The following is a 25,467-nucleotide window of genomic DNA, read 5'->3' on the forward strand; positions in this document are numbered from 1 at the left end:
GGATCTCCTTGCAGCCCAAGGGACTCTCAAGACTCTCCTCCAACACCATAGTACAAAAGCATCAATTCTTCCTCACTCAGCTTTATTTATAGTCCAACTCTCACATCCATACATGACCACTGGAAAAACCATAGCCTTGACTAGACGGACCTTTGTTGGTAAAGTAATGTCTCTGCTTTTTAATATGCTATCTAAGTTGGTCATAACTTTCCTTCCAAGGAGCAAGCATCTTTTAATTTCACGGCTACAATCACCATCTGAAGTTATTTTGGAGCCCAGAAAAATAAAGTCAGCCACTGTTTCCCCATCTATTTGCCAGAAAGTGATGGGACCGGATGCCATGATCTTAGTTTTCTGAATGTTGAGTTTTAAAGCAACTTTTTCACTCTCCTCTTTCACTTTCATCAAGAGGCTGTTTAGTTCTTCTTCACTTTCTGCCATAAGGGTGTTGTCATCTGCATTTCTGAGGTTATTGATATTTCTCCCAGCAATCTTGATTCCAGCTTGTGCTTCTTCCAGCCTAGCATTTCTCATGATGTACTCTGCATATAAGTTAAATAAGTAGGGTGACAATATACAGCCTTGACATACTCCTTTTCCTATTTGGAACCAGTCTGTTGTTCTACGTCCAGTTCTAACTGTTGCTTCCTGACCCGCATACAGGTTTCTCAAGAGGCAGGTCAGGTGGTCTGGTATTCCCATCTCTTTAAAACCACAAAACACCACAGAGCTGTGGAAAACTATATGCGAGTCCCTCAAAAAGTGAAACATAAATTACTACATGATCCAGCAATTCCACTTCTGGGTATGAAATGAAAGAAACAAAAGAACTGAAAGCAGGGACTTGAGGAGGGACCTGTACATCCATGTTCACAAAGCATTGTTCACAAGACCCAAAAGCTGGAAGCAGCTCCAAGTGACCATCAAGAATGGATAAACAACGCGTGGCCTAGCCATACAATCAAAGACTATTTTGCCTTAAAAAGGAAGGCAATTCTGACACACGCTACCATGTGGATAAACCTTGAGGACCTTATGGTAAATAAAATAAGACACAAAATGACAAAAAATATCTGATTCTACCTCTAGGACTGACCTAGGGTAGCTGAATTCATAGAGGCAAAAAGTAGCATAGGGGCTGCTGGGAGTGGGGGGTAGGGGAAACGGGGAGTGAGTGTTTAATGGGGATAAAGCTTCAGTTTGGGAAGATGAAAAGGTTGAGACGGGGAAGGTGGAGGAGACAGGTTGATGGTTGCACAACGGGAATGTCCTTAGTGCCACTGGGCTGTGCTCTTAAAAACCATTAAGATGGTAAATTTTAGGTTATGCATTTTTTTAGCCACAGTTTAAAAATACACACCTGCAAATATAAGGTCTTCTATTTCCCAGCTGTCAAAGGAGCCAAAAGGGCCCTAAAAAGTCAACATCATCTTTTTATCACGATTAGGACCACAAACTCCATCGATAATGGCAGCAGAGTGGACCACAGCAGCAGCATCCCTATATATCACAGCCATATACAGGCTGCCCCAACTTTTATACAAGATCTGCCCCAAAAGTTCACTTTCAGCTTTTGGTTGTAGTAGTTGTTCAAGGCATATTTTCAAAGAGAAGCGAAATCTCTCATGGGAGTAAGGACCCTGCTCAGGCCTAGAGAAGCCTTGAGTACCAAGGCCCCGTGAGGCTAAATTCCAGTGTGAACAGTCCTGGCGGGGTCCTGGGAACAGGGGCTGTGCTGGTGGAGGGGGTTGGGGGGTCACAGAGGCAGCACCACAGTCGCATCCCTTTTAGGACCCAGGCCAGTCTAGGACCCAGGGTTTGTTTTTTGTTTTATGGGTGTGGGGGGGGGGGGGGACTTGAATCTTAGTGTCTCTGTGTGTGTGTGTGTGTGTGGTTTGAATCTTACTTCCCTGAATCCTTGACCCCTGCAGTGGAAGTGCAAAGTCTTAACCCTTGGATTGCCGGAGAAGTCCCTAGGACCTAGTTTTTTATCCATCAGTCGGCCTAGGATGTCTCTCCCACCTTGCCACTCTTGGCCTTCAATTTCCCAGACTGCAACTCATTTGTGCCTCCCCAATCCCCACTCAAATAAAGGTCCAAAACCACAATTACCTACGTTCCTCCTGTCTTCCAGCCAAACTGCTAGTTCTTGTCAGTTTGGCGTGGGAGGAAAAAGTACTTGCTTTAAAATCACTGATATCACAGATGGCTGATCTCTGAACCTACTTCAAGGCATTTGTATCTTCTAATGTCTTAAGGCAAATTTCAAGCAGCCATTTTTATCAAGGTTAAAGAAATGGGAAGAGCCCTGGGGGTGGGGGGCATGGGCCCTGGGGTGTGTGCCGTCCCCATCACCCCAGTTCAGTTCAGTTCAGTTCAGTCGCTCAGTCGTGTCCGACTCTCTGCGAACCCATGAATCACAGCACGCCAGGCCTCCCTGTCCATCACCAACTCCCGGAGTTCACTCAAACTCATGTCCATTGAGTCGGTGATGCCATCCAGCCATCTCATTCTCTGTCGTCCCCTTCTCCTCCCGCCCCCAACTTTTCCCAGCATCAGAGTCTTTTCCAGTGAATCAACTCGTCGCATGAGGTGGCCAAAGTATTGCAGTTTCAGCTTTAGCATCAGTCCTTCCAATGAACACCCAGGATTGATCTTCTTTAGAATGGACTGGTTGGATCTCCTTGCAGTCCAAGGGACTCTCAAGAGTCTTCTCCAGCACCACAGTTCAAAACCATCAATTCTTCAGCACTCAGCTTTCTTCACAGTCCAACTCTCACATCCATACATGACAACGGGAAAAACCATAGCCTTGACTAGACGGACCTTGGTTGGCAAAGTAATGTCTCTGCTTTTTAATATACTATCTAGGTTGGTCATAACTTTCCTTCCAAGGAGTAAGCGTCTTTTAATTTCCTGGCTGCAATCAGCATCTGCAATGATTTTGGAGCCAAAAAAAAAATAAAGTCTGACACTGTTTCCACTGTTTTCCCATCTATTTCCCATGAAGTGATGGGACCAGATGCCATGATCTTTGTTTTCTGAATGTTGAGCTTCAAGCCAACCTTTTCACTCTCCTCTTTCACTTTCATCAAGAGGCTTTGAGTTCCTCTTCACTTTCTGCCATAAGGGTGGTGTCATCTGCATATCTGAGGTTATTGATATTTCTCCCAGCAATCTTGATTCCAGCTTGTGCTTCTTCTAGCCCAGCGTTCCTCATGATGTACTCTGCATATAAGTTAAATAAGCAGGGTGACAATATACAACCTTGACGTACTCCTTTTCCTATTTGGAACCAGTCTGTTGTTCCATGTCCAGTTCTAACTGTTGTTTCCTGACCTGCAAACAGGTTTCTCAAGAGGCAGGTCAGGTGGTCTGGTATTCCCATCTCTTTCAGAATGTTCCACAGTTTATTGTGATCCACACAGTCAAAGGCTTTGGCATAGTCAATGAAGCAGAAATAGATGTTTTTCTGGAACTCTCTTGCTTTCTCCATGATCCAGCGGATGTTGGCAATTTGATCTCTGGTTCCTCTGCCTTTTCTAAAACCTGCTTGAACATCTGGGAGTTCATGGTTGACATATTGCTGAAGCCTGGCTTGGAGAATTTTGAGCATGACTTTACTAGCGTGTGAGATGAGTGCAACTGTGCGGTAGTTTGAGCATTCTTTGGCATTGCCTTTCTGTGGGATTGGAATGAAGATTGACCTTTTGATAGAAGCAAGGTCTGATGCTGTAAAGAGAAATACTGCATGGGAACCCAATGTTAGGTCCATGAATCAAGGCAAATTGGAAGTGGTCAAACAGGAGATGGCAAGAGTGAACGTAGACATTCTAGGAATCAGTGAACTAAAATGGACTGCAATGGGTGAATATAACTCAGATGACCATTATATTTACTACTGTGGGCAGGAATCCCTTAGAAGAAATGGAGTAGCCATCATGGTCAACAAAAGAGTCCGAAATGCAGTACTTGGATGCAATCTTAAAAATGACAGAATGATTTCTGTTCGTTTCCAAGGCAAACCATTCAATATTACAGTAATCCAGGCCTATGCCCCAACCAGTAACGCTGAAGAAGCCGAAGTTGAACGGTTCTATGAAGACCTACAAGACCTTTTAGAACTAACACCCAAAAAAGACGTCCTTTTCATTCTAGGGGACTGGAATGCAAAAGTAGGAAGTCAAGAAACACCTGGAGTAACAGGCAAATTTGGCCTTGGAGCACGGAATGAAGCAGGGCAAAGGCTAATAGAGTTTTGTCAAGAGAATGCACTGGTCATAGCAATCACCCTCTTCCAACAACACAAGAGAAGACTCTACACATGGACATCACCAGATGGTCAACACCGAAATCAGATTGATTATATTCTTTGCAGCCAAAGATGGAGAAGCTGTATACAGTTAGCAAAAACAAGACCAGGAGCTGACTGAGGGTCAGATCATGAACTCCTTATTGCGAAATTCAGACTGAAATTGAAGAAAGTAGGGAAAACCACTAGACCATTCAGATATGACCTAAATCAAATCCCTTATGATTATACAGTGGAAGTAAGAAATAGATTTAAGGGACTAGATCTGATAGATAGAGTGCCTGATGAACTCTGGACGGAGGTTCGTGACATTGTACAGGAGACAGGGACCAAGACCATCCCCATGGAAAAGAAATGCAAAAAAGCAAAATGGCTGTCTGAGGAGGACTTACAGATAGCTGTGAAAAGAAGAGAAGCGAAAAGCAAAGAAGAAAAGGAAAGATATAAGCATCTGAATGCAGAGTTCCAAAGAATAGCAAGGAGAGATAAGAAAGCCTTCCTCAGCGATCAATGCAAAGAAATAGAGGAAAACAACAGAATAGGAAAAACAAGAAATCTCTTCAAGAAAATTAGAGATACCAAGGGAACATTTCATGCAAAGATGGGCTCGATAAAGGACAGAAATGGTATGGACCTAACAGAAGCAGAAGATATTAAGAAGAGGTGGCAAGAATACACAGAAGAACTGTACAAAAAAGATCTTCACGACGAAGATAGTCACGATAACATATTCACTGACCTAGAGCCAGACATCTTGGAATGTGAAGTCAAGTGGGCCTTAGAAAGCATCACTACGAACAAAGCTAGTGGAGGTGATGGAATTCCAGTTGAGCTATTTCAAATCTTGAAAGATGATGCTGTGAAAGTGCTGCACTCAATATGCTAGCAAATTTGGAAAACTCAGCAGTGGCCACAGGACAGGAAAAGGTCAATCTTCATTCCAATCCCCATCACCCCACCAGACCCCTAAGCTGAGCCCAGCTTCATCTCCTTCTTACTGTTTCTCCACAACACCATGGGCCTTGGCAGGAAGGGACAGCCTTGTGCGTGGGGCAGGTAGGAGCATCACTTGAAAATGGGAACTGTCCGAGGTTTTACTGAATATGGTACCTTTAGGATTCCATTTATAGCCCCAAATCCGATTTGGTGTAAAAGCAATTTCAGATATGGGAGCCGTGGTTATAAAAGTCCAAGAAGAGGGCCTCTCACCAGTAAAACTGTTGACTCTGTCCAGCTGAAAAGCCTTTTCTGTCCCCGCTCACCACATTGCAGAGATACCAATAAACTGTGACCCCAAATCCGGTTTGGCCATCAAAAGGGCTAACAGAGAAGTTAAGATGAGGGATTTCAAAGAAAAACAATATCGTATATTAACATATATGTATGTGGAATCTAGAGAAATGGTATAAATGATCTTATTTGCAAGACAGAAATAGAGACACAAACATAAAGAACAAATGTATGGATACCAAGGGGGAAAGAAGGGTGGGATGCACTGGGACTGACGTATATATACTACTGATACTGTGCATAAAACAGATAATTAATGAGATCCTAAGGTACAGCACAGGGAACTCTACTCAGTGCTCTGCAGGGACTTAAATGGAAAGGAAATCCAAAAAAGAGTGGGTAGATGTATATGTACAGCTGATTCACTTTGCTGTAGAGCAGAAGCTAACACAACACTGTAAACCAGCTGTACTCCAATTAAAAAAAAAAAAATAGATGAGGAATCTCACCTGATTCAGACATGAGCTCTCCAACCGTTATACCTACATCCTGCGACCTGGGGAATTAAACTTCTGAGATCATCTCCCATCCCCCATCCAACAGTCCCTGATAAGGATGTTGTTCAGTCACTAAGTCGTGTCTGACTCTTTGCAAACCTAGGCCTCTTTGTAGCATGCAAGGCCTCCCTGCCCCTCACCATCTCCCATAGTTTGCCCATGTCCATGTCTAAAACATCCTGATAAGGATAATTCTGAATAAACTGTTATGTCTGTTGATGTGGTATATACCTAGAAATATTGCTTTTTGTTAAATTCTCCAGCATTAAAATAAACTGAGTACCTACAGAATTTAAACTTACAAAACTCCCTGATGTTTTGGAACACTGTAATCGACCAGTTACTTCATTCTTCCAAGCCTCATATTATTTTCAATAAGAAAGCAAAGCAGAAAAGACTGAAGCCATTCCCAGAAAGGAGAAGCACGTTTCAGCTGCAAGAAGGGCCACAGCTGCATCAAGATCTAAGAGCTGCTGGGGAAAACAGAAACTGTAGTTATAAGAGGCTCTTGCACAAACTGATGTAGAGATAGATTGAGAAAAAAAAAAAAAAAAAAACAGCTCAGGGTGCAGGGAGAGGTTCAGAGACACAAAGCTGATGAGATAACCCAGAGAAGGGATGAGTCTGTGTACGCAGCAAACTAGGTCACTCAACACTCGAGCTGGCCCGGAACACGTTGGGGGCTGAGTCTCTCGCTGAACAGGAGTACCAGGTGAACCAACCAGCCTCCTGTGGGAAGCAAGTGTTGGATGGTGCAATGCACCCTCCAGATGTGTGCAAGTGACCTCTGAGGAGCAGTGTGTCAGCACCGCAAGGGTGAAAGAGACCGAAGGAGCACTCACGGCCCACAGATCCACAGCCATGTCCTGCCCCGAGTGGTTTTCATACACCCTCATCTAACGTTCACTGCAACCCTTAGACTGGGTGCAAGTCTTACCCTGTCGTGCAGATGAGGGCACAAGGCTGAGAATGGCGAAGTAATTTTTCCAAAACCATATGGCTGGAAAGTAGGGGACCCAGGATTTGCACCCCTGTCCTGGGGACTTAGAGCCTCCGTTCTTAGCAGCTCAGTACTGAGATGGGTGGAACATCGAGGGAATGTTCCCCTCTGGCTGACTGAGGACTTGTTGTTGGTTTCTTAAATCAACTCTAGAGGGAGGTTCCGTATACACCATTCTGCATTTCTACGCCAGGAGCTTCCAAAAATCAATTTCCAACAGTCAGGAACTTCCCTGGTGATCCGGGGCTAAGACTCCACACTTCCAATGCAGGAGACCCAGGTTCAATCCCTGGTCAGGGAACAAGACCCCACATGCCACAGCTAAGAGATCGTGCACCCAAAATAAATCAATATTTTAAAAAATGTCCAGCAGATACTGACATGTTCTTCACGGCACTGGCCCTGAACATCCAGTCATCCTCCACCAGCTGCTAAAGGCAACTGGAACTTGATGACAGGTGCTATTTACTCAACCCCACTTGTTCCAGGCACTTCAGAGGCGCCACTGAATCCTTACAGAAACCCCAGCAGGCAGCAACTTCCATCTCCATCTTAACTCAGAAAGTCGAAGGATGGGTGTCAAGAGGAACACAGGTATGGATGGCCGTGCTGGAGCTGCCTTTCTGTCACGGTTCACTGCCTCCCAGTGCCTCCCCAGCCTGGCCTCAGTCAATATGCTGTCTTACAGGCTTATCCTCAAGATTTGGTGTTAACAAGAAACGGAATTCCTCCATCTCTGAATGCATTTGAAATATGAAGAAAAACAGCACAAGACTCATAGCTGACCACTGGAGACAGGGAATGAACTTGGCACAGAATGAAGTTGGCCTGTGGCATCCATTTGGTCTGGTTCAAACATGAAGAATACATACACTGCATAATAAACATCTTTAAAAATCAAGCAGGATCTAAGAAAACTAGCCCAAGGAAAAGGTGACCTCCTGCACCACAGGGGGTCAAAGGGAGGTACCCAACGTGAACTGAGAAAGAAGGTCGTGTTGGCGTCTCTCCCAGGGTCCACATGTCCTCCTGTTGTCACACATGCACTGGATGGACCATCTTGAGTCAGAAAACAAACTTGCATCAGTTAATGAGGGCTCCAGGCTTTGTGCTGGCCACCCATAAGCGGTTCCTTCTTCAGATGAAGAAATGTGTCCCAGGGGCCGTGGGCTCTCTGGCTATTCCTGCAAAACCTGATGAGGACTGGAGGCAATATGAGGTCCTCGGGTCTACCCCTGTGGGTGTAAGATGACCAATAATGTGACAGTCCCTTGCTGAACCGGTACTAAGCCCTCCCAGAGAGGAGAGGAGGAGATGAAGGAGAAAGATTGAAGGGGATTTATGGAGATTTATTTGGGGAAAGGAAGGATTAAAGGGATTTATGGAGACCCAGCCAAAGAAAAACTCAACCCCTAAAATCCTCCCCTGAGAGGACACGAATGTCCACCTGCCAAGTCTAATTACTGTCCACTCGGTTGCCAAGTTTGAGCCAGAAATTTCTACCAGAGACAGTCTTCATTAGCCCCTCCAGGAACAAGCTCTAAAAAGTGCAATTTCCCAAATTCCACCCTACTAATCTGTAAAGCCATGAGAGTCTGTTATCTTTATCGCAACAGAGGAAAAACTTCTGGCTTTTCCTCTCTAAACACAAAACATCCTATCAAAGAAAGAAGTAGCAAGAGTTTCTCATGTTTATTATTTTTCATAGAACATTTGGGCTTTAAATTCTCAAATCAGGGAATTCCCTGGTGGTTCAATGGTTAGGACTTGGCGCTTTCACTGCCCAGGGTATGGGTTCAATCCCAGGTCAGGAAACGAAGATCCCGCAAGTCACACAGTACAGTCAAAAAAATAAAGTTGGAGATTTAAAAAATAAAAATAAATACATTCATAAATCAAGTAGCAGAGTTGTAGGTTATAGGTCCACCTGTCAGAGTGATCTTCCTATTGATAATTCTAGAGGCAAAACATGGCATTTTCACAGAAAGTTAAGCAATTCATCCAGCTATTCAAATGTCAAGCCTATCATGACCTCCTTCCGTGACAGAAGAGGAGATACTTCAAGAGTCATCCCAAACACAAGCTCTTGGAAAGAAACAGATTAGTCTGAAAACCTAAGGGACCCAAGGAACCTCCCTGGTGGTCCAGTGGTTAAGACACCCCTTCCAATGCAGGGGGCACAGGTTCCATCCATGGTTGGGGAAATAAGAGACCACATGCCTTGTGGCGTGGCCAAAACATTTTTTTTTTTATTTCTAAATAAACAAATCCAAGAGTTCCTCATAAGAAAAACCCAGGAGCCCAAAGGATGTGAGCTTTCCCTCCAAACTCTTTCCAAGAGCTTCCCAGAACACAGACAGCCCTGCTGTGCTCAGAGAGCAGGTGCTCAGAAAATTCTTGGAAAAAAACTGACCAAAACCAACAAGTGGTATCTCTCTCCCAACCCCGAAATCCCAGGCGCATCTCACAGCCACACCCAACCCACCAACGACTCCTACTGGCTCTCCTTCCGTCAGCTTCCCGAGTCCAGCCACTTCTCATCACCTCTAGAGCTGCGCCCTCTCCCCGTCCTCCACCACCATTCACCCTGCAATTGTTTCCACAGCCTCCAAGCTGGTCTCCCTGCTTCTTCCCTTGAATGTGCCTGTCCATTCTTAACACAGCAACTGCAGCCACGATGGAAACACCCAAGTTATGTCAAGGTACACCCCTATTCAAAACCCTTCAACATTTCCTTAGAGCAAAAGCAGAGTCTATTACCAAGAACTCCAAGGCTTTCCTGGTGCCTCAGTAAAGGATCTGCCTGCAATGCAGGGTCCAATCCCTGGGTCAGGAAGATCCCCTGGACAAGGGAATGGCAACCCACTCCAGTATTCTTGCCTGGAGAATCCCACGGACAAAGGAGCCTGTTGAGCTACAGTCCATGGGGTCGCAAAGAGTCAGACAGGACTGAGCGCCAACACTGTCACTTTCAAGGCCCTTTGGAACCTCGACCAACCCTCCCCCAGCTCCACACCCCACACCTGTGTCCCCTCAGCTCCCAAGCTCCTGCTGCTGCTCACTCACTTCCAGGCACACGGGCCTCCTTGAAGCTGGGCCTTAAAAACACCAGGCCTGCTCCCACTCAGGCCCTCAGCCCTTGCTGTTCCCTTCAACTGGAACATTCTACCTTCATCTCTTCAGGTCTTTATTCACAGATTAGCTTCTGGGCCAGGTCCTCCCTGGCTACCCTATTCAAGTGCCCATCACCCCACCCCACCCTACCTCTGCTCCTGCTCCAGAAAATCCCATTTCCCTGCTTTATTTCTCTCCCTTTATTTCTCCCTATCAGAAACATACTCTTCGTTTTCCTGATTCATATTTTTAATTTTCTGGCTTCCTCACCAGAGAATGAGAAAGAAATGTGAGCTCCAGGAAAGCAGGCATTTGTGTCTGCCTGTTCTCTGCTGTACCCACCCCCATCAGTGCCTAGAATATAGCAGGTGTTTGATCAATATTTTTAAATGTACAAGAGGCTGAATTTATATCATGCCTCAAACAAAGGGCTGAGACATGCAAACTTCTAACCAATACTGCATCTGGAATACCCTCCAGGAGAACTCTCGGGGTTGCCCACCCCTCTCTTTGCTCCTCTTGGAGGAGCATTCTTTCAAATGCTTCTCCCAGACTCTACAACTGTGAGTAGTCCCAGAACACTCTCAAAAAAGCCAGTCAAATACACAGATCACCAGGAAGAGATCTGCAATCTCCCCCTCCTCCAATATCCATACACCACCCCTCTACAACCAAAAAGAACAGGTGAGTCTGTTTTCTACCCAGGCCTTCAGATAAATCAATCACGTGTCCTCAACAGGTGTATTGATTGAGCAATTTCAGAGAAAGGCATGTAAGTATGATACTAGTGGAAAAAGACAGTGCTGGCCTCACAGAAATTTCTATTTATACTCTTCCTAAAGCAGCACCCAGCAGGCACTCGTTTCATGAAGAAGCAAAGGCATTGTGCTACTGACATCAAGTGGGGTAAGAATTCCTATCCTGAATTATGTCACTTTGCTACTAGCCTGGGCATAAAAATGTCCCTCCAAATGGACCAAGCTGTTCCAGCTACACATGAAAGCTACCAGAAAATTATAGTGAGTGCCTCTCTTACCCAGACAAGCCAAAAAACCTTAGGGTTGTAGGAGCACTTGAAAATCATCCCATCTTCTCTGCCCCTCTGATTTGACAGGTGATGAAGCTAAGACCAGTCATGTGGACAAATGACCAAGTAGCCCACAGGCCACACACCTGACCAGTGACTGAGCCAGACCTTGAACCCAGGACCAAGACTCCCCTGGTGCCCGCTCCAGCCCCCTCAAACAGCAACTACTTCAACACAAAACGTTTGATCTGTAAGAAAAGCATGTATTCATACCCTGCAGAGATGAATGTCTATTTTCTAGGACGTGCCATTTCTGTATTCCAGGGGAAAGGAGGTGTATTGGAAGAACCATTCTGTGCCAACTATCAAGGTCTCTGCTGTTCAGATGCCTTTCATGGTGTGGAAATTATAGAAGCCACCTCCATAAGTCTGGGGTAATTCCTGCACACCACGGTCAAAGCCTTCTTCCCATCCATATCCTTCTTCAGATGGCCTATTTTCATTTTCTTGGTTGAGAAGATGTGGAAAGACACCTACCTATGGTAGAGAAGGCCTGAATGGCCTCAACAAACACACCACAGAGATATTTACCACTCTTAATTGCTGTTACACAACATTTATTTGGGGTACCAGGGATCTGAAAGCATGGCGTTGATTAATGAACAGTATTTAAACCTTCCCACCTTGTTTGGAGGTAGGGTTAGGCCCTGGGATTTCCTTTCAAAGGAAGACACACTGAAGGCCACAAGTTGAGAGGTTTCTCCGGAGGACTGGCTCAGGGGTGTATCAGAAAACCCAGGTCCAAACCTCCCAGTGGGTCCTTTCCCCTACACTGTCCTTTGCTTCCTCCAGCTCTTTTCCCACTCTCTAGGCCAGCCTTCACTCTCATTTGCCCCCCACCCTCCAGCAAGGTCCTGCTAACCACACAATCTACATGCCTTGACCCTTTGGCCTTCAACAGTAAACCTTCTGCTCCGCATGGAAAGGTACCTGAACTAGGCAGCCAAATATCAGATTACAAGGTCTGGCCAAGTGAGTGCTCCTTGGGTCTTTACAATGCTTTATTTCAAAGGCATTTTAACAGCTGACAATCTGTCTCCTGGAAGGGCTTTCCTGCCTTAGGATCTTAAAGGCATATGGTAAAAGTGTGACAAAATGACTGGGCTTGCAGAGCACCTTGGAAATGAATTCCAATTGTTAGTGTTGAAGCCCTTGACTGATGTTAGGTTTCACTGCAAACAAGACCCCAAATTCAAAATCCACACTGAGAGGAGCAGAAGTGACATCTGTTTAGACTCAAGGTTGCTGGACTTGGCCCCGGGGGGGGAAACAGGAACCCTGAATTTTGGACCACTTCTAGAAAGTCCAAAAGACAAAAAGATGTTGATAATCCAAAAGCTTTGACAAGTTACATGTTTGGATAACAGGTTACCCTGTAATTATGTTTTAACTTAATATTAAAATTAATATAATTCTTTAATGTTAAAATTAGCTTTCCAAATACAAAAGTCAGTCAAATTATTAACATTTGCTGTTACATAATCCACAGAGTGGCTCAATCCCCTATGCATAATTATAAATTGTTCTGCCTAGATTTGAGTATCAGCTCCACTTAATAAGTAGATCCTGTTTAGCAGGTCACTGAATTCTCTCTGCCTCAGTCTTCCCATCTACCAAGTGGGGAAAATAGGAAATACCTACCTCATCAGGTTATCATGAGAATAAAAGGAGTTAATACCCACAAGGCACTTAGGATATCAACTGGTACTTGGTATTCATTTAATAAAGTCACCTACAATTACTACTACTACTATTATTATCACCATGCTATTGAGTGAAAACATTTTGATCATTTTATTGTTTGTGTTTTGCTCTTCGAGAACTCCTGCCAGCCGGAAGGAACCACAGCCTGAAGGTCCTTTTCAAAGAACCCTTTTCAAGACAGCAGGCAAAGCTTTGGAATCCTAACAGAGACCCATCCCCAGGTTCTAAGGGGAACGTGGCCAGAGTCCAAGAGGCTATCTTGCAAGAGCTCTATGTTCTTTCCAGCACCCATCAAGCAAGTCCCCATCCTGCCCAGAAGTGGAACCACACAGTCATCCTCAAACAGTGCCGACCACAGCAGGAGCCACTCTGAAGCCACAGCTCACCGGGCTGAGCATCCCTGACCACTGAAGAGGTACAGCCTCAGGGCTCTCCTGGGGAGCAGGAGACAGTCAGAAGAGGTTGCATCTGTCTGTCTGGAAGCTGCAGGCAGAGGAACCAGCTCCAGAAGTTCCAGTGAGGATGTGCCAAGCAATGCATTCTCCTACCTTAGGACTCCACTCTCTCCAGCCCGCTCATCCTCAGCCACATGAGCATTCTCAGGATGACCACAAAGGACACGCTTCTTTCTCAGCAACTTAACCATCTCAAAGCCACTCCCCCAAACCCAAATAAACCTCAAGGGTAATCTTCTAGAGTTCTGACCAAACCTCACCCCTTAACTGGCCGCACTAAGACGCAGCCCCGAGCCCCTCGCTATGAAAACGCGAAGCTCTTTCTGTTTTCTTTCCAACAAAGACAAAAAGTCTACACCCATAGGTAGACTGGGTCCCTGAAGTGAGCACAAAATCTGGGAGACCCTATTCTCATTCTAGGTAAGTGTGCATCCCCAGGATCAGAAGCACGGAGGGATGCTTCACAACTTGCTTTGCGGGACCCACTTCAGATATTGGGGTGAGGAGGGAAAATGACCAACTCATGACCCTGAGTATGGGGCAGAAAACAATCTGGGTTTGAAAATATGGTTCTGGAAAAGCAAACCAACTTGGCTTTGGGGGACCCACTTCAGATATTGGAGTGGAGAGGGAAAATGACCAAACAACTCATGACCCTGAGTATGGAGCAGAAAACAATCTGGGTTTGAAAATATGGTTCTGGAAAAGCAAACCAACCACAATGACAAGTAAAAGGGGATTAAGAAGGCAGAAAAGAAGAGCACCCTAATTTATCTCATGAAACACCTCCTCTTTCTCTTAGCAGCTTGACCAACACCTCCATGAACCCCTGCAAAATGTTCGGCTCATACAGCACGTATGTGTGTGAATACATATGCTTACATACTGATCACATGAGGGGAGGCAATAACTCCAACTCCAGGTTCTTCCAGCAGCAACCGATCCTCTTTCACTATCAGCCTCTCTACCTATTCTGAGGCGCTCCGAAACAAAACAAACAAAAACCAACTCTTGGGCAGAAAAGGAACAGCAGATGAATGGAGCAGCACATGCTTGAGCCTTTCTGACAACAGCACTCCAGCGTGTGCTGCTGAGCCCGGTGAAATGGACTGACGCTCAGGTAAGGCTCAGCCCACACGTGACCCTGCACACTGCGAAATTCCTCCCTTCCCCAATCGCGCGGCCATCCAAAGTATTGCCTGCACCGAGTACGTGCAAATGTCAATTCTCTAAGAATACATGATGTTAGAACAGAAATGGGAATGCCCGGAGTCGGATTTCCTCTTGACCACGTCTCTCGCCGACACGGTGCGCCCGTGCACACGGTGAGTAGACGCACGCAGCCGGTAAACAGGAATATCCACCACGCTCAGCCCACAGCCACGCGTGGGGAGAATGAGTCGAGAGGGCGGCGGTGTCAGGGAAGTGAAAAGTCGCCCGCCTGCGACCGTCCCCGAAATCCCAGGGCCTCCCCCGCCCCCGCGCGGCGCCCACTCGTGCACGCGGGGCGCAGACCCACGCGGCGGGCACGCGGGGGGCTCCGCAGAGCCGAGAACTGGACAATGAGGACGCGGCGACCCTCCGGTTCCTGCCGCGGTGGCGGCGACGGCGGCGGTGGCATCGAGAGCCACCTCTGCACCCGCGGCCGCTGCCACCTCCACCCTCTTCTCCCCGCTCCCCACTTACGTTCCGAGGGTCTCCTTGAACTCGAAGATTTTCTTGATGTCTTCAGCTTGCTTTTTCCAGGAGGAGCTGCTCTCGCCGTTTTCCCGGGCCATGGCAGACGAGGGCGGCGTGCGCGGAGGGCGGCGAGGCAGGGCGGCCAGGGGCGCGGGGGGCCGCGGTGGGCGCGCGGGCGGGGGCGCCGGGGGGCGGCGGCGGGGGAGCAGCGGCGGCGCGCCGGGCCCGGAGGGCTGGGCGCGCGGCGCGGGGATGCTCGGCGCGGGAGCCGAGGAGACTTTGTGCTGCGGCAGAGCTTCCTCTTCTGCAGTTTCCTCTTTCACTCTCGCCGCCGCGGTCCCTCCCTGGCTCTTATTTCTGCGCGTCTTGGGCACAGACTTCCTGCCGCCGCTCGCCCGGCTCCTTCGCTGCCGGCTGCCAGCCTCACTTTCTGCTACTTTCTTGCCTCCCTTCTCCTCCCTCCCCGCCGCCCGCCCTGCTCCCTCCCCCCTCCTCCTCCTGCGGGCTCCCCGCCCTCTCCGTGCTCCCCGGCCGCCTCCCGCCTCCCCGCCTCCCGCGCGCTGCCGCCTTCGGGGATGTCCTGCTCCCCGGGAGCGCCGTGCCCCGGGCGCGGGGGCACCGCCGTGGCCGCCCGGCCGCGCTCCCCGCCGCCGCGCGAGCCCTGGAGCCCGGGAAAGGGCAGGTGCGGGGAACCCGGGCAGGTGCGGAAGTCGGGGAGCTGGCTGAAGGACCCCGGCCCTCCCGAGCTGCCTAATTAATTCTGCAAAGTCTCGGGGGCGCGAGGGCTTTCCTCCCTCGCGGCGGGAGGGGGCGCCTCTGCGCCGCGCCTGGACGCGGCTGGGAGGGGGCGGGGTGCGAGGCCGCCCGGATGCGGGGCGCCGGGGGCGGGGGCGTCCTCCCCCGGCGTCCCGGCGCGGCGCGGGGCTGGGCGGGGGCCGGTTGTTATGGCGACGAAAGGCGGCGGCGGGGATGCTGGCGGAGGTGGGCGTTGACTCGGGCGGCGAGGCGCCGGCCGGTGGCTGGCGCTCCCGGAGCCTCACGACTTGGCGACTGGAGCTAATTCGCATTGCACCAAAATCGGCGCTCGAGTCCAATTACGGCCGGGGGAGGGGGCCGCGCCGCGTGGAGGGAGCCGGGAGCCCTGGAGCCGGGGACGCGCAGGACGTGCCAGGCGCTGCCTCGTTTTCCCCTGGGAGCTTTACTCCCGGGGTTATCTGGCGGCCGGGCGGCGGGTGGATTCGGGCTACCTCAGGCCTGGGGCTGGAGCGGGCCTGGGCGGGCCTGGACCAGCCTTCGCTCCAGCTCGACTCCTCTTGGTCTCTCCCTCTCTCCATCGACCGAAACCTAGAGACTTAGAGGAAAGTGAAGCTCTGCCCCACACCCTCCTCGCCAGGAGGGCTGCCCCTCGTAAGCCCGGGCGCGGCGGGTTTAGTAGGGCACCCTGTCTCAGGGCATGTACCTGGAAATAGCGTTTCCAACAGCCTGGAGAAAGGCACCCAGAGCTCCCCGCTCCCCTCCCCCGGCCTTTCATCTCCGAGTTGCACTCTGACTGTCCATTCTTCTTCCCTGTCCACCTGTCAGAGGGCGATCCACGTGCGGATGCCCATCCTCAACCTGCGGGGACTATCTCTTGTTTCAAAAAATTGCAGTTTTCTTCGTATAAAGACTATCACTCCCGGAGAGCCCCTCGACTGAGTTGGATAAACAGCCTTGTGTCTTGATTGCTGACACCTGTCCCATTTTCCCAGTACTGTTCCAATTTCACTGCGAAAGGGGGGAAAAATTCTACTGCCTGAAAACTTACCTAGCACCTTCTTCCTCGTTCTGACAGGCCTACTGCCCTCCCAGAAGCCGTTTGGACTCCTCCCCGGCCTCTACCTGTTCCCTCACCCAAGGAGGTGGGAAGATAACCTGGCCTGCCCAGTCCCCCACAGCTGCATGCTGGATTCTGTCTTTCAGGGGCTGTTAGCTTAAGGTTCTCCAGGCTGGGGAGAGCAAATAGGGGATCTTGCTATTAGAAACTGACTAAATCTACAAACCCAAATTCCACCGTGAATTACTAAGGAACCTCTCAAAGTCGGGGCCTGTCACCAAAGGCAAACAGCACCACGTCAATAAGAAAAATGTTTGATAGTAAGAACTGTACTGTCGTCTATTGGGGTCAAAGGTTAGGCAGTAAGACGAGTAGGCGCCAGGCATGACTAAGATCCCAAGGGACATTCTCCAGTGCCCACCAAATGCATGTGCTCATCCTTTTTCGCTCTTTTCCCGTCCTGGCGCTGCTTAGCCAGTTCTTCCCTATTTCACTCTTGCTCCTTGCCTAAAGAGCTCACGGTAACAATCCTCAGTCTCAGCTTTTGTCCACAGAACTAAGTGGTGATGCTAAAGAAGCGTTGTACTGTTGGAGGGCTATAGGGAACTTTCTGTTTCTTTTGAATTTTCCATACTTCAGTCTTGTCCAACTCTGTGCGACCCTGTGGACTGTAGCCCACCAGGCTCCTCTGTCCATGGGATTGTCCAGGAAAAAGTACTGGAGTGGGTTTCTGTGTGTCCTCCCAGGGATCTTCCTGACCTAGGGATCGAACTCCCATCTCTTAGGTCTGCATTAGCAGGCGGGTTCTTTACCACTAGCGTCACTTGGGAAGCCCCTGAATTTTCCATAATGATGTTCATTCAGAGCACTAAGTTATCCTCAGCTGGACTAGATCCTAGAGAAAAAAAAAATCAAAAGTTTAATGGGAGTTGAGGTCAAACCAAAGGAATGATGCAAAAAAAGAGGTGGAAATGCCGAAGACAAATTTAGTCTGGCTTTAGCATGGTCATTCCTCCCTTACTGGACACCACGTGAAATAAGAGATCTTGACCTTGGGAACCACAATAGAAAACAAAACCATCGTTCCCTAAGAATGATTAAACCTTAGCCTGTAAATGGCTTAATTCTGTTCGCTTGAGGACCCTTGATTGGATGACCATTTCCTCCAGCTACCATGTTTTTCTAGAGGACTAGGTGATGGCTGTGAACTCTTCATTCCACCCCAACTCCCATTGTCAATCGGTTATTACCTATCAGTCAAAAGCTATCCATTCCCTAACAGTTCCACTGCAGAAAGCTCTGCTAGATACTCTAAATTACTAACCTTTAGGTCCCAAGTCTTTATATTTCCTTAAAGCCCTTAACATTTTTATTAAAGAACCTGAAGAACAAGTTGTTTAATAACCCAGCGTTAAAGACTTACCAATTTTGTGCCTATCAAACTCTTTCCAACCAACAGACCTGCCAATAGATCAGGCTTGTGTGGCCCAGATTCAGAATTGGGTGGGTGGTGTGGGGGAAATATATAGTATCTAAAGCAAATGTGTAGGTTATAACTGAAAATCTCTGAATTACCTCTATTCAGCCTTTGAGGCTTCCCAGGTAGTGCAGTGGTAAAGACAGCCTTTAGTACCTAAAATGATAAACCAGGAGCACAAGCTGGGGTGGTAGAAAGAACTAGAAAGTCTGGGAAACTAGGCTCAAGTTCCAAGTGTGTTGCTAAATTTTTCATCTTTTCTTTTTTTGGCCCAACCAGAAATCAAACTCAAACCCTCAGGAGTAAATATATGAAGCCCTAATCACTGGACCACCAGGGAATTCCCTCAAAATTTATTTTTTAAAATTGTATGTGATAAGAACTTGCTCATGGAATATAGGGCAAGATGATAAAAGGAATTAAAACTGAAGCTGGAATGCTCAGGAAAGAATCAGGAAACAATAAAATCAAAGATATAAAGACTTCATTGGAAATGGAACAAGGAAATTGACTTCAAAAAACTTTTTAAAGGATATAGAAAACAAGAATAGTGAAAAAATAAAATGGAAATGGGCAAAGATGAGCTAGAAAGTTATATGAAACTTGAAGTTCAATATACTCATAAATGGTATGTCTTCTGAAGAGACTGCAATAATGGAACAAAAAATATTTCAAGATATTATTCAAGAAAACTTTCCAGAAATGAAGACCTTAACCTACAGATTGAAGGGGAATCTGTACTAAAAAATACGTGGATGATCAATAGGAAGACATGTCCTAGTAGAACTACTTATCTCCAAAGAAATAATCCTTTGATTTTTCTCAGAAAAACAAAACAAAAGAGAGTCAAGTTACATGTAATGGGAAGTATATATATCAGCCTTTCGTAGGCTTCAATAGCCACATCCAATGATACAGGCTATGTTTATAAAGTCCCTAAGGCAATTAATTGTGATAAAAGAATTTCATGATAATAACTAACACTTACTAAGTTCATATTATGCATCAGGCTTTGCTCTAAGTGCTTTACCATGTTTATTTAATAATCCTTACTTCAATTATATGAAGTAGGTAATAGCTATATTCTTATTTTGTAGAGGAGACCAAAATTTTTAGAAGCACACATGAAGCATGAATGAATAAAACCCAAGCAGCCTGGCTCCAGAGCCCTGGTCTTAAGTGTTGCACCGTAATCCTGCTGTCAAAGTGTTGCTCAAATAAACGGCATCAGATAAACAGTGAGAAATTGTTACTGAAGAAGGAGGGACTGTATGTTGAGTAGGCAAAGGTGATAGATGCCCCCTACAATGTAAATATCTTTTTAATGAAAAAAAGCAGGAGAATGATAGTTGTTCAAAACCAAAATAGGGTAATCAAATGACTGCCAACTCCAGAAACATATCTTTGTTTCCATTTGCTTGTTTTAGTTCCATTTTTTTCAAACCTCAAGCTACTTTTAAGTGAACTCACTCCCTTGGGTCTTTACCTGGTGGACATCACCTTTATCTTCCTACCTTAGATCTGAAACAAGTCTTTGGGTTGTTTCCCAATGTTCTCCCAGACCTGGATCTTGCTCTTTTACAGCTGATATTGAAACAGTCTTGTCGGTTCATATTAGAATTAAGAGTCCATTCTTAGTTCAGTGAAGTGCATTTGACAATACGCACCGGTGCATTTATAAAATTGAGGGCACTAAAAAAAAAAAAAATCCTAGTGGTTCAGTGGTTAGGACTCAGTGCCTTCACTGACGAGGCCCCAGGTTCAATTCCTGGTCAGGGAGCGATGATCCCGAAAGCCATGCAACACAGGCAAATAAATAAATAAAAACAAAATTGAGGACACTGAAAACAGTCAACACTGAAAACAGTTCCCTCTTTCATGGGGAACCAAGTCTAAACAAAAATGGCACCTCCTCTGATTTTCTACCCAGATCAGGATCTACAACAGACATTGAAATAGAATCTCATCAATTTATATTTAAACTTAATGGTGTACTCCAAACACCTGAAGGAAGTATACTGGATGATGCACATAAATGCATTTACAAAATTTGAAGGCATTTAGTCAAATCAGAGTAGGCAATGGCAACCCACTCCAGTACTCTTGCCTGGAAAATCCTTGGACGGAGGAGCCTGGTGGGCTGCAGTCCACGGGGTCTCGAAGAATCGGACGCAACTGAGCGTCTTCACTTTCACTTTTCACTTTCGTGCATTGGAGAAGGAAATGGCAACCCACTCCAGTGTTCTTACCTGGAGAATCCCAGGGACGGGGGAGCCTGGTGGGCTTCCGTCTGTGGGGTCTCACAGAGTCGGACACGACTGAAGTGACTTAGAAGCAGCAGCAGCAGCAGTCAATAAATACACTGTTTCACATAAGCAAAGCCAAGCCTACACGACAACCACAATGGCCTCAAAAAAAAATGCCCATGAAGGTTGATTTTTCTCTAAAACCCCAAATCTTTTAAAAAGTCATATCCTGTAAAGAAGAGTAATTATCAAAAGATGGGAGCCTAAATGTAAGATGTTCTTTCTTCCTTTTTAGCGATTTGAACCACAAATACTTAAATTGAACCACAAACATGTTTAGAATATAATAGTCAAATAAGAAGAAAAAACAATCTTAAGAAACATCTTCCAAATAGGCACGTGAAAAATTGCACATCATTGGTAATTATTAGAGAAATGGAAATCAAAACTATAATGATACCACCTCACCCTGATCAGAATGGTCATCATTAAAAACTATAAATAAATGCTGGAGAGAGTATGGAGAAGTGGGAACTCTCCTACACTGTTGGTGGATATGTAAATTGGTGCAGCCACTGTGGAGAACAGTATGGAGGCTACTTAAAAAACTAAAAAATAGAGTTGCCAAATCATTTAGCAGTTCCACTCCTGGGCATATACCCAGAGAAAAACATGGTGCAAAAAGATACATGCACCCCAGTGTTCACTGTGGCACTATTTACAATAGCCAAGACATGGAAGCACCCGAAATGTCCATTGACGGATGGATGGATAAAGAAAGTTTGGTACATATATATAATGGAATATTTCTCAGCCATTAAAAAGAATGAAATAATGCCATTTGCAGCAACATGGATGGACCTAGAGATTATCATACTAAGTCAGAAGGAAAGACAAATACTATATGATGTCACTTATATGTGAAATCTAAAATACAACACAAATGAATAAATCTGAAACACAGAAACACAGACATAGAGCAGTGGTCCCCAACCTTTTGGCACCAGGGATCAGTTGCATGGAAGACATTTTTGCCATGGACCTGGGTGGAGGGGATGGTTTCTGGATCATTCAAGCACATTACATTTATTGTTCACTTTATTTCCATTATTATTTTATCAGCTCCACTTCAGATCATCAGGCGTTGGATCCTGGAGGTTGAGGACCCCTGACATAGAGAACAGATTTGTGGTTTCTGGAGGGGAGGGGAGGGGGGAAGGATTGGGAGTTTGGGATTAGCAGATACAAAGTATTATAGGATGGATAAACAACAAGGTCCTACCATATAGCACAGGAAACTAAACTCAGTATTCTATGATAATAATGGAAAAGAATATGAAAAAGAATGTGTATATGTATAACTGAATCACTTTGCTGCATAACATTGTAAATTAATTGAATTTCAATAAAATTTTTAAAGAAGGAAATGTCTTCCAGTGTTTGTAAATCACCAGTTGTAGCTGATGAATTGTAACACCAGTGGGCTGATATTAACCATGTTCTGAGTGCCCCAATTTCTCTGTGAGACATTTGTTGAGCTTGTACTTTTTGAAACAGACACATTCAAAAAATGAACAAAGAGCAGTTCCTGCCCTCAAAACATTTCAAGTCTAAGACACAAAGACAGACATATAAGTAGGTACATGCTCAGTTGCTCAGTTGTGTCCAACTATGTGAACCCATGGACTGTAGGCCGCTAGGCTCCTCTGTCCATGGGATTTTCCCAGCAAGAATACTGGAATGAGTTGCCATTTTCTCCTCCAGGAGATCTTCCTGACCCAGTAATCAAACCTCCTGCATTGGCATGCATATTCTTTACCTCTGAGCCACCTGGGACTCCCTATGTAAATAAGTAGCAAGAATAAAATGTGATTGAGGCTATAATGGAGGTTTGCGCAGAGAGTACACACTGGGGAAGCACAGAAGTGTCAGAAGAGACTGGGGAAAAAGGAAGAGTTTTGAACCGGGTCTGGAAGGAATGTTCATAAGAAACTGCCAAGGAGAGAAGGGAGGGTGCATGCAGATTTCAAGCAGAAGAAAAAGCATGTGTGCAGGAACAAAATTCAAAGAAAGGGGTGTCCATCAGAATAGCCTGGTGACAGTCCCCAAGTCTTGGTGGCTTATGGAAACAAAGTTTTGTTTCTCACATTCATCAGTCGGTTGGGGAACCTGCTGGCAGAGTAGCTGCTGTCTTGGACTTGACTGGTCCCTGTGGCAGAAGGAAATCAAGTTAGGTTTGCACAGCAGGTGGTTGATTGCTTTGTCCTGGAAGTGACACACATCACCTCCACTCTGGCCAGAACTAATGACCCAGCCTCACCCACCGAGAGGACCTGAAAATGAGAGCTGGCATGATCTGGCGGATAGCGCTAATGACTACCACAAAGGCACTGCAGAAGGCTGCACATTCAGGAAATGGTGCTGGGGTAAGCAGGGGCTGGACACTGGGAATTAGAATGCAGCAAGCAGACAGGGGAACACAGATTAGACTGGAAGAAATTAAAGGGTCTATTTATGAAAGGCCTCGACTGTCCTTCCTTTGGGCCCCAAAATAAAAATTTTAAGTGTAACAATCAGGGTTGAAAACAGCCACACTCTGCCTTGCAGTTCAGGAGTGACTGTCACCCACAGAAAGTAAATGGGCTTGTGGCTGCTTTTCTGATCCTAGTAGAACACAGCCTTGACCTTGACAGACCCCTGGACACCTTTGAAGGAATTCCAACCAACAGCTCCAGAGAAGACTGCAGTGTTGCTTCCAATATTGCTACTTCTGACATTAGTATATTTCAAGTTCTAGTCTTTTTTTTTAATTTATTTAACTGGAGGCTAATTACTTCACATTATTGTACTGGTTTTGCCATACATTGACATGAATCTGCCCCGGGTGTACATGTGTTCCCCATCTTGAACCCCCCTCCCCCCTCCCTCCCCATCCCATCCCTCTGGTTCATCCCCATGCACCAGCCCCGAGCATCCTGTATCATGCATTGAACCTGGACTGGTGATTCGTTTCACATATGATAATATACATGTTTCAATGCCGTTCTCCCAAATCATCCCACCCTCGCCCTCTCCCACAGAGTCCCAAAGACTGTTTTATACATCTGTGTCTCTTTTGCTGTCTCGTATACAGGGTTATCATTATCATCTTTCTAAATTCCATATATATGCGTTAGTATACTGTATTGGTGTTTTTCTTTCTGACTTACTTCACTCTGTATAATAGGCTCCGGTTTCATCCACCTCATTAGAACTGATTCAAATGTATTCTTTTTAATTACTGAGTAATACTCCATTGTGTATATGTACCACAGCTTTCTTTTTTTTGGGGGGGTTGCCATTACTAGACTTTAATTATATGCTCTCTTTATTTTTTTTTATTTTTTATTGGAAGCTAATTACTTTACAATATTATATTGGTTGGTTTTGCCATACATTGACATAAATCCTCCCCAGGTGTACATGTGTTCCCCTTCTTGAACCTCCCTCCCACCTCCCTCCTCGCCTTATCCTCCCTCTGGGTCATCCCCGTGCACCAGCCCTGAGCATCCTGTATCATGCTTCAAACCTGGACTGGTGATTCGTTTCACATATGATAATATACATGTTTCAATGCCATTCTCCCAAATCATCCCACCCTCACCCTCGCCCACAGAGTCCCAAAGACTGTTCTGTACACCTGTGTCTCTTTTGCTGTCTTGTATACAGGGTTATCATTACCATCTTTCTAAATTCCATATATATACATTAGTTTACTGTATTGGTGTTTTTCTTTCTGACTTACTTCACTCTGTATAATAGGCTCCAGTTTCATCCACTTCATTAGAACTGATTCAAATGTATCCTTTTTAATGGCTGAGTAATACTCCGCTGTGTAAATGTACCAAAGCTTTCTTATCCATTCGTCTGCAGATGGACATCTAGGTTGCTTCCATGTCCTGGCTATAATAAACAGTGCTGCAATGAACACTGGAGTACATGTGTCTCTTTCAATTCTGGTTTCGTCGGCGTGTACACCCAGGAGTGTGATTGCTGGGTCGTATGGCAGTTCTGTGGAGAATTCTGAAAGAGATGGGAATACCAGACCACCTGACCTGCCTCTTGAGAAACCTGTATGCAGGTCAGGAAGCAACAGTCAGAACTGTACATGGAACAACAGACTGGTTCCAAATAGGAAAAGGAGTGCGTCAAGGCTGTATATTGTCACCTTGCTTATTTAACTTATATGCAGAGTACATCATGAGGAACGCTGGGCTGGAAGAAGCACAAGCTGGAATCAAGATTGCTGGGAGAAATATCAATAATCTCAGATATGCAGATGACACTACCCTTATGGCAGAAAGTGAAGAGGAACTCAAAAGCCTCTTGATGAAAGTGAAAGAGGAGAGTGAAAAGGTTGGCTTGAAGCTCAACATTCAGAAAACAAAGATCATGGCATCTGGTCCCATCACTTCATGGGAAATAGATGGAAAAACAGTGGAAACAGTGTCAGACTTTATTTGTTTGGGCTCCAAAATCACTGCAGATGCTGATTGCAGCCATGAAATTAAAAGACGCTTACTCCTTGGAAGGAAAGTTATGACCAACCTAGATAATATATTAAAAAGCAGAGACATTACTTTGCCAACAAAGGTCCAACTGGTCAAGGCTATAGTTTTTCCTGTGGTCATGTATGGATGTGAGAGTTGGACTGTGAAGAAAGCTGATCGCCAAAGAATTGATGCTTTTGAACTGTGGTATTGAAGAAGACTCTTGAGAGTCCCTTGTACCGCAAGGAGATCCAACCAGTCCA

The 25,467-nt window shown here is 46.1% G+C and overlaps 1 protein-coding gene across 3 annotated transcripts in view; it reads right to left on the minus strand.

The window, feature by feature from the left end:
- CAMK1D (calcium/calmodulin dependent protein kinase ID) overlaps positions 1–15,322 on the minus strand; it is a 408,921-nt gene extending 393,599 nt beyond the window's left edge. For all 3 annotated transcript variants that reach the window (XM_088844185.1, XM_055427668.2, XM_055427673.2), the window contains exon 1: positions 15,146–15,322. In XM_088844185.1, the coding sequence (XP_088700311.1) occupies positions 15,146–15,237 (92 nt within the window). In that variant the 5' untranslated portion in view covers positions 15,238–15,322. The remainder of the gene's footprint in view (positions 1–15,145) is intronic.
- Positions 15,323–25,467: the final 10,145 nt, after the last annotated feature.

Source organism: Moschus berezovskii, chromosome 15, assembly GCF_049115385.1.
Source record: "Moschus berezovskii isolate FMDL1 chromosome 15, NW_MosBer_1.0, whole genome shotgun sequence".
In the NCBI taxonomy this organism is placed as follows: Eukaryota; Metazoa; Chordata; class Mammalia; order Artiodactyla; family Moschidae; genus Moschus; species Moschus berezovskii.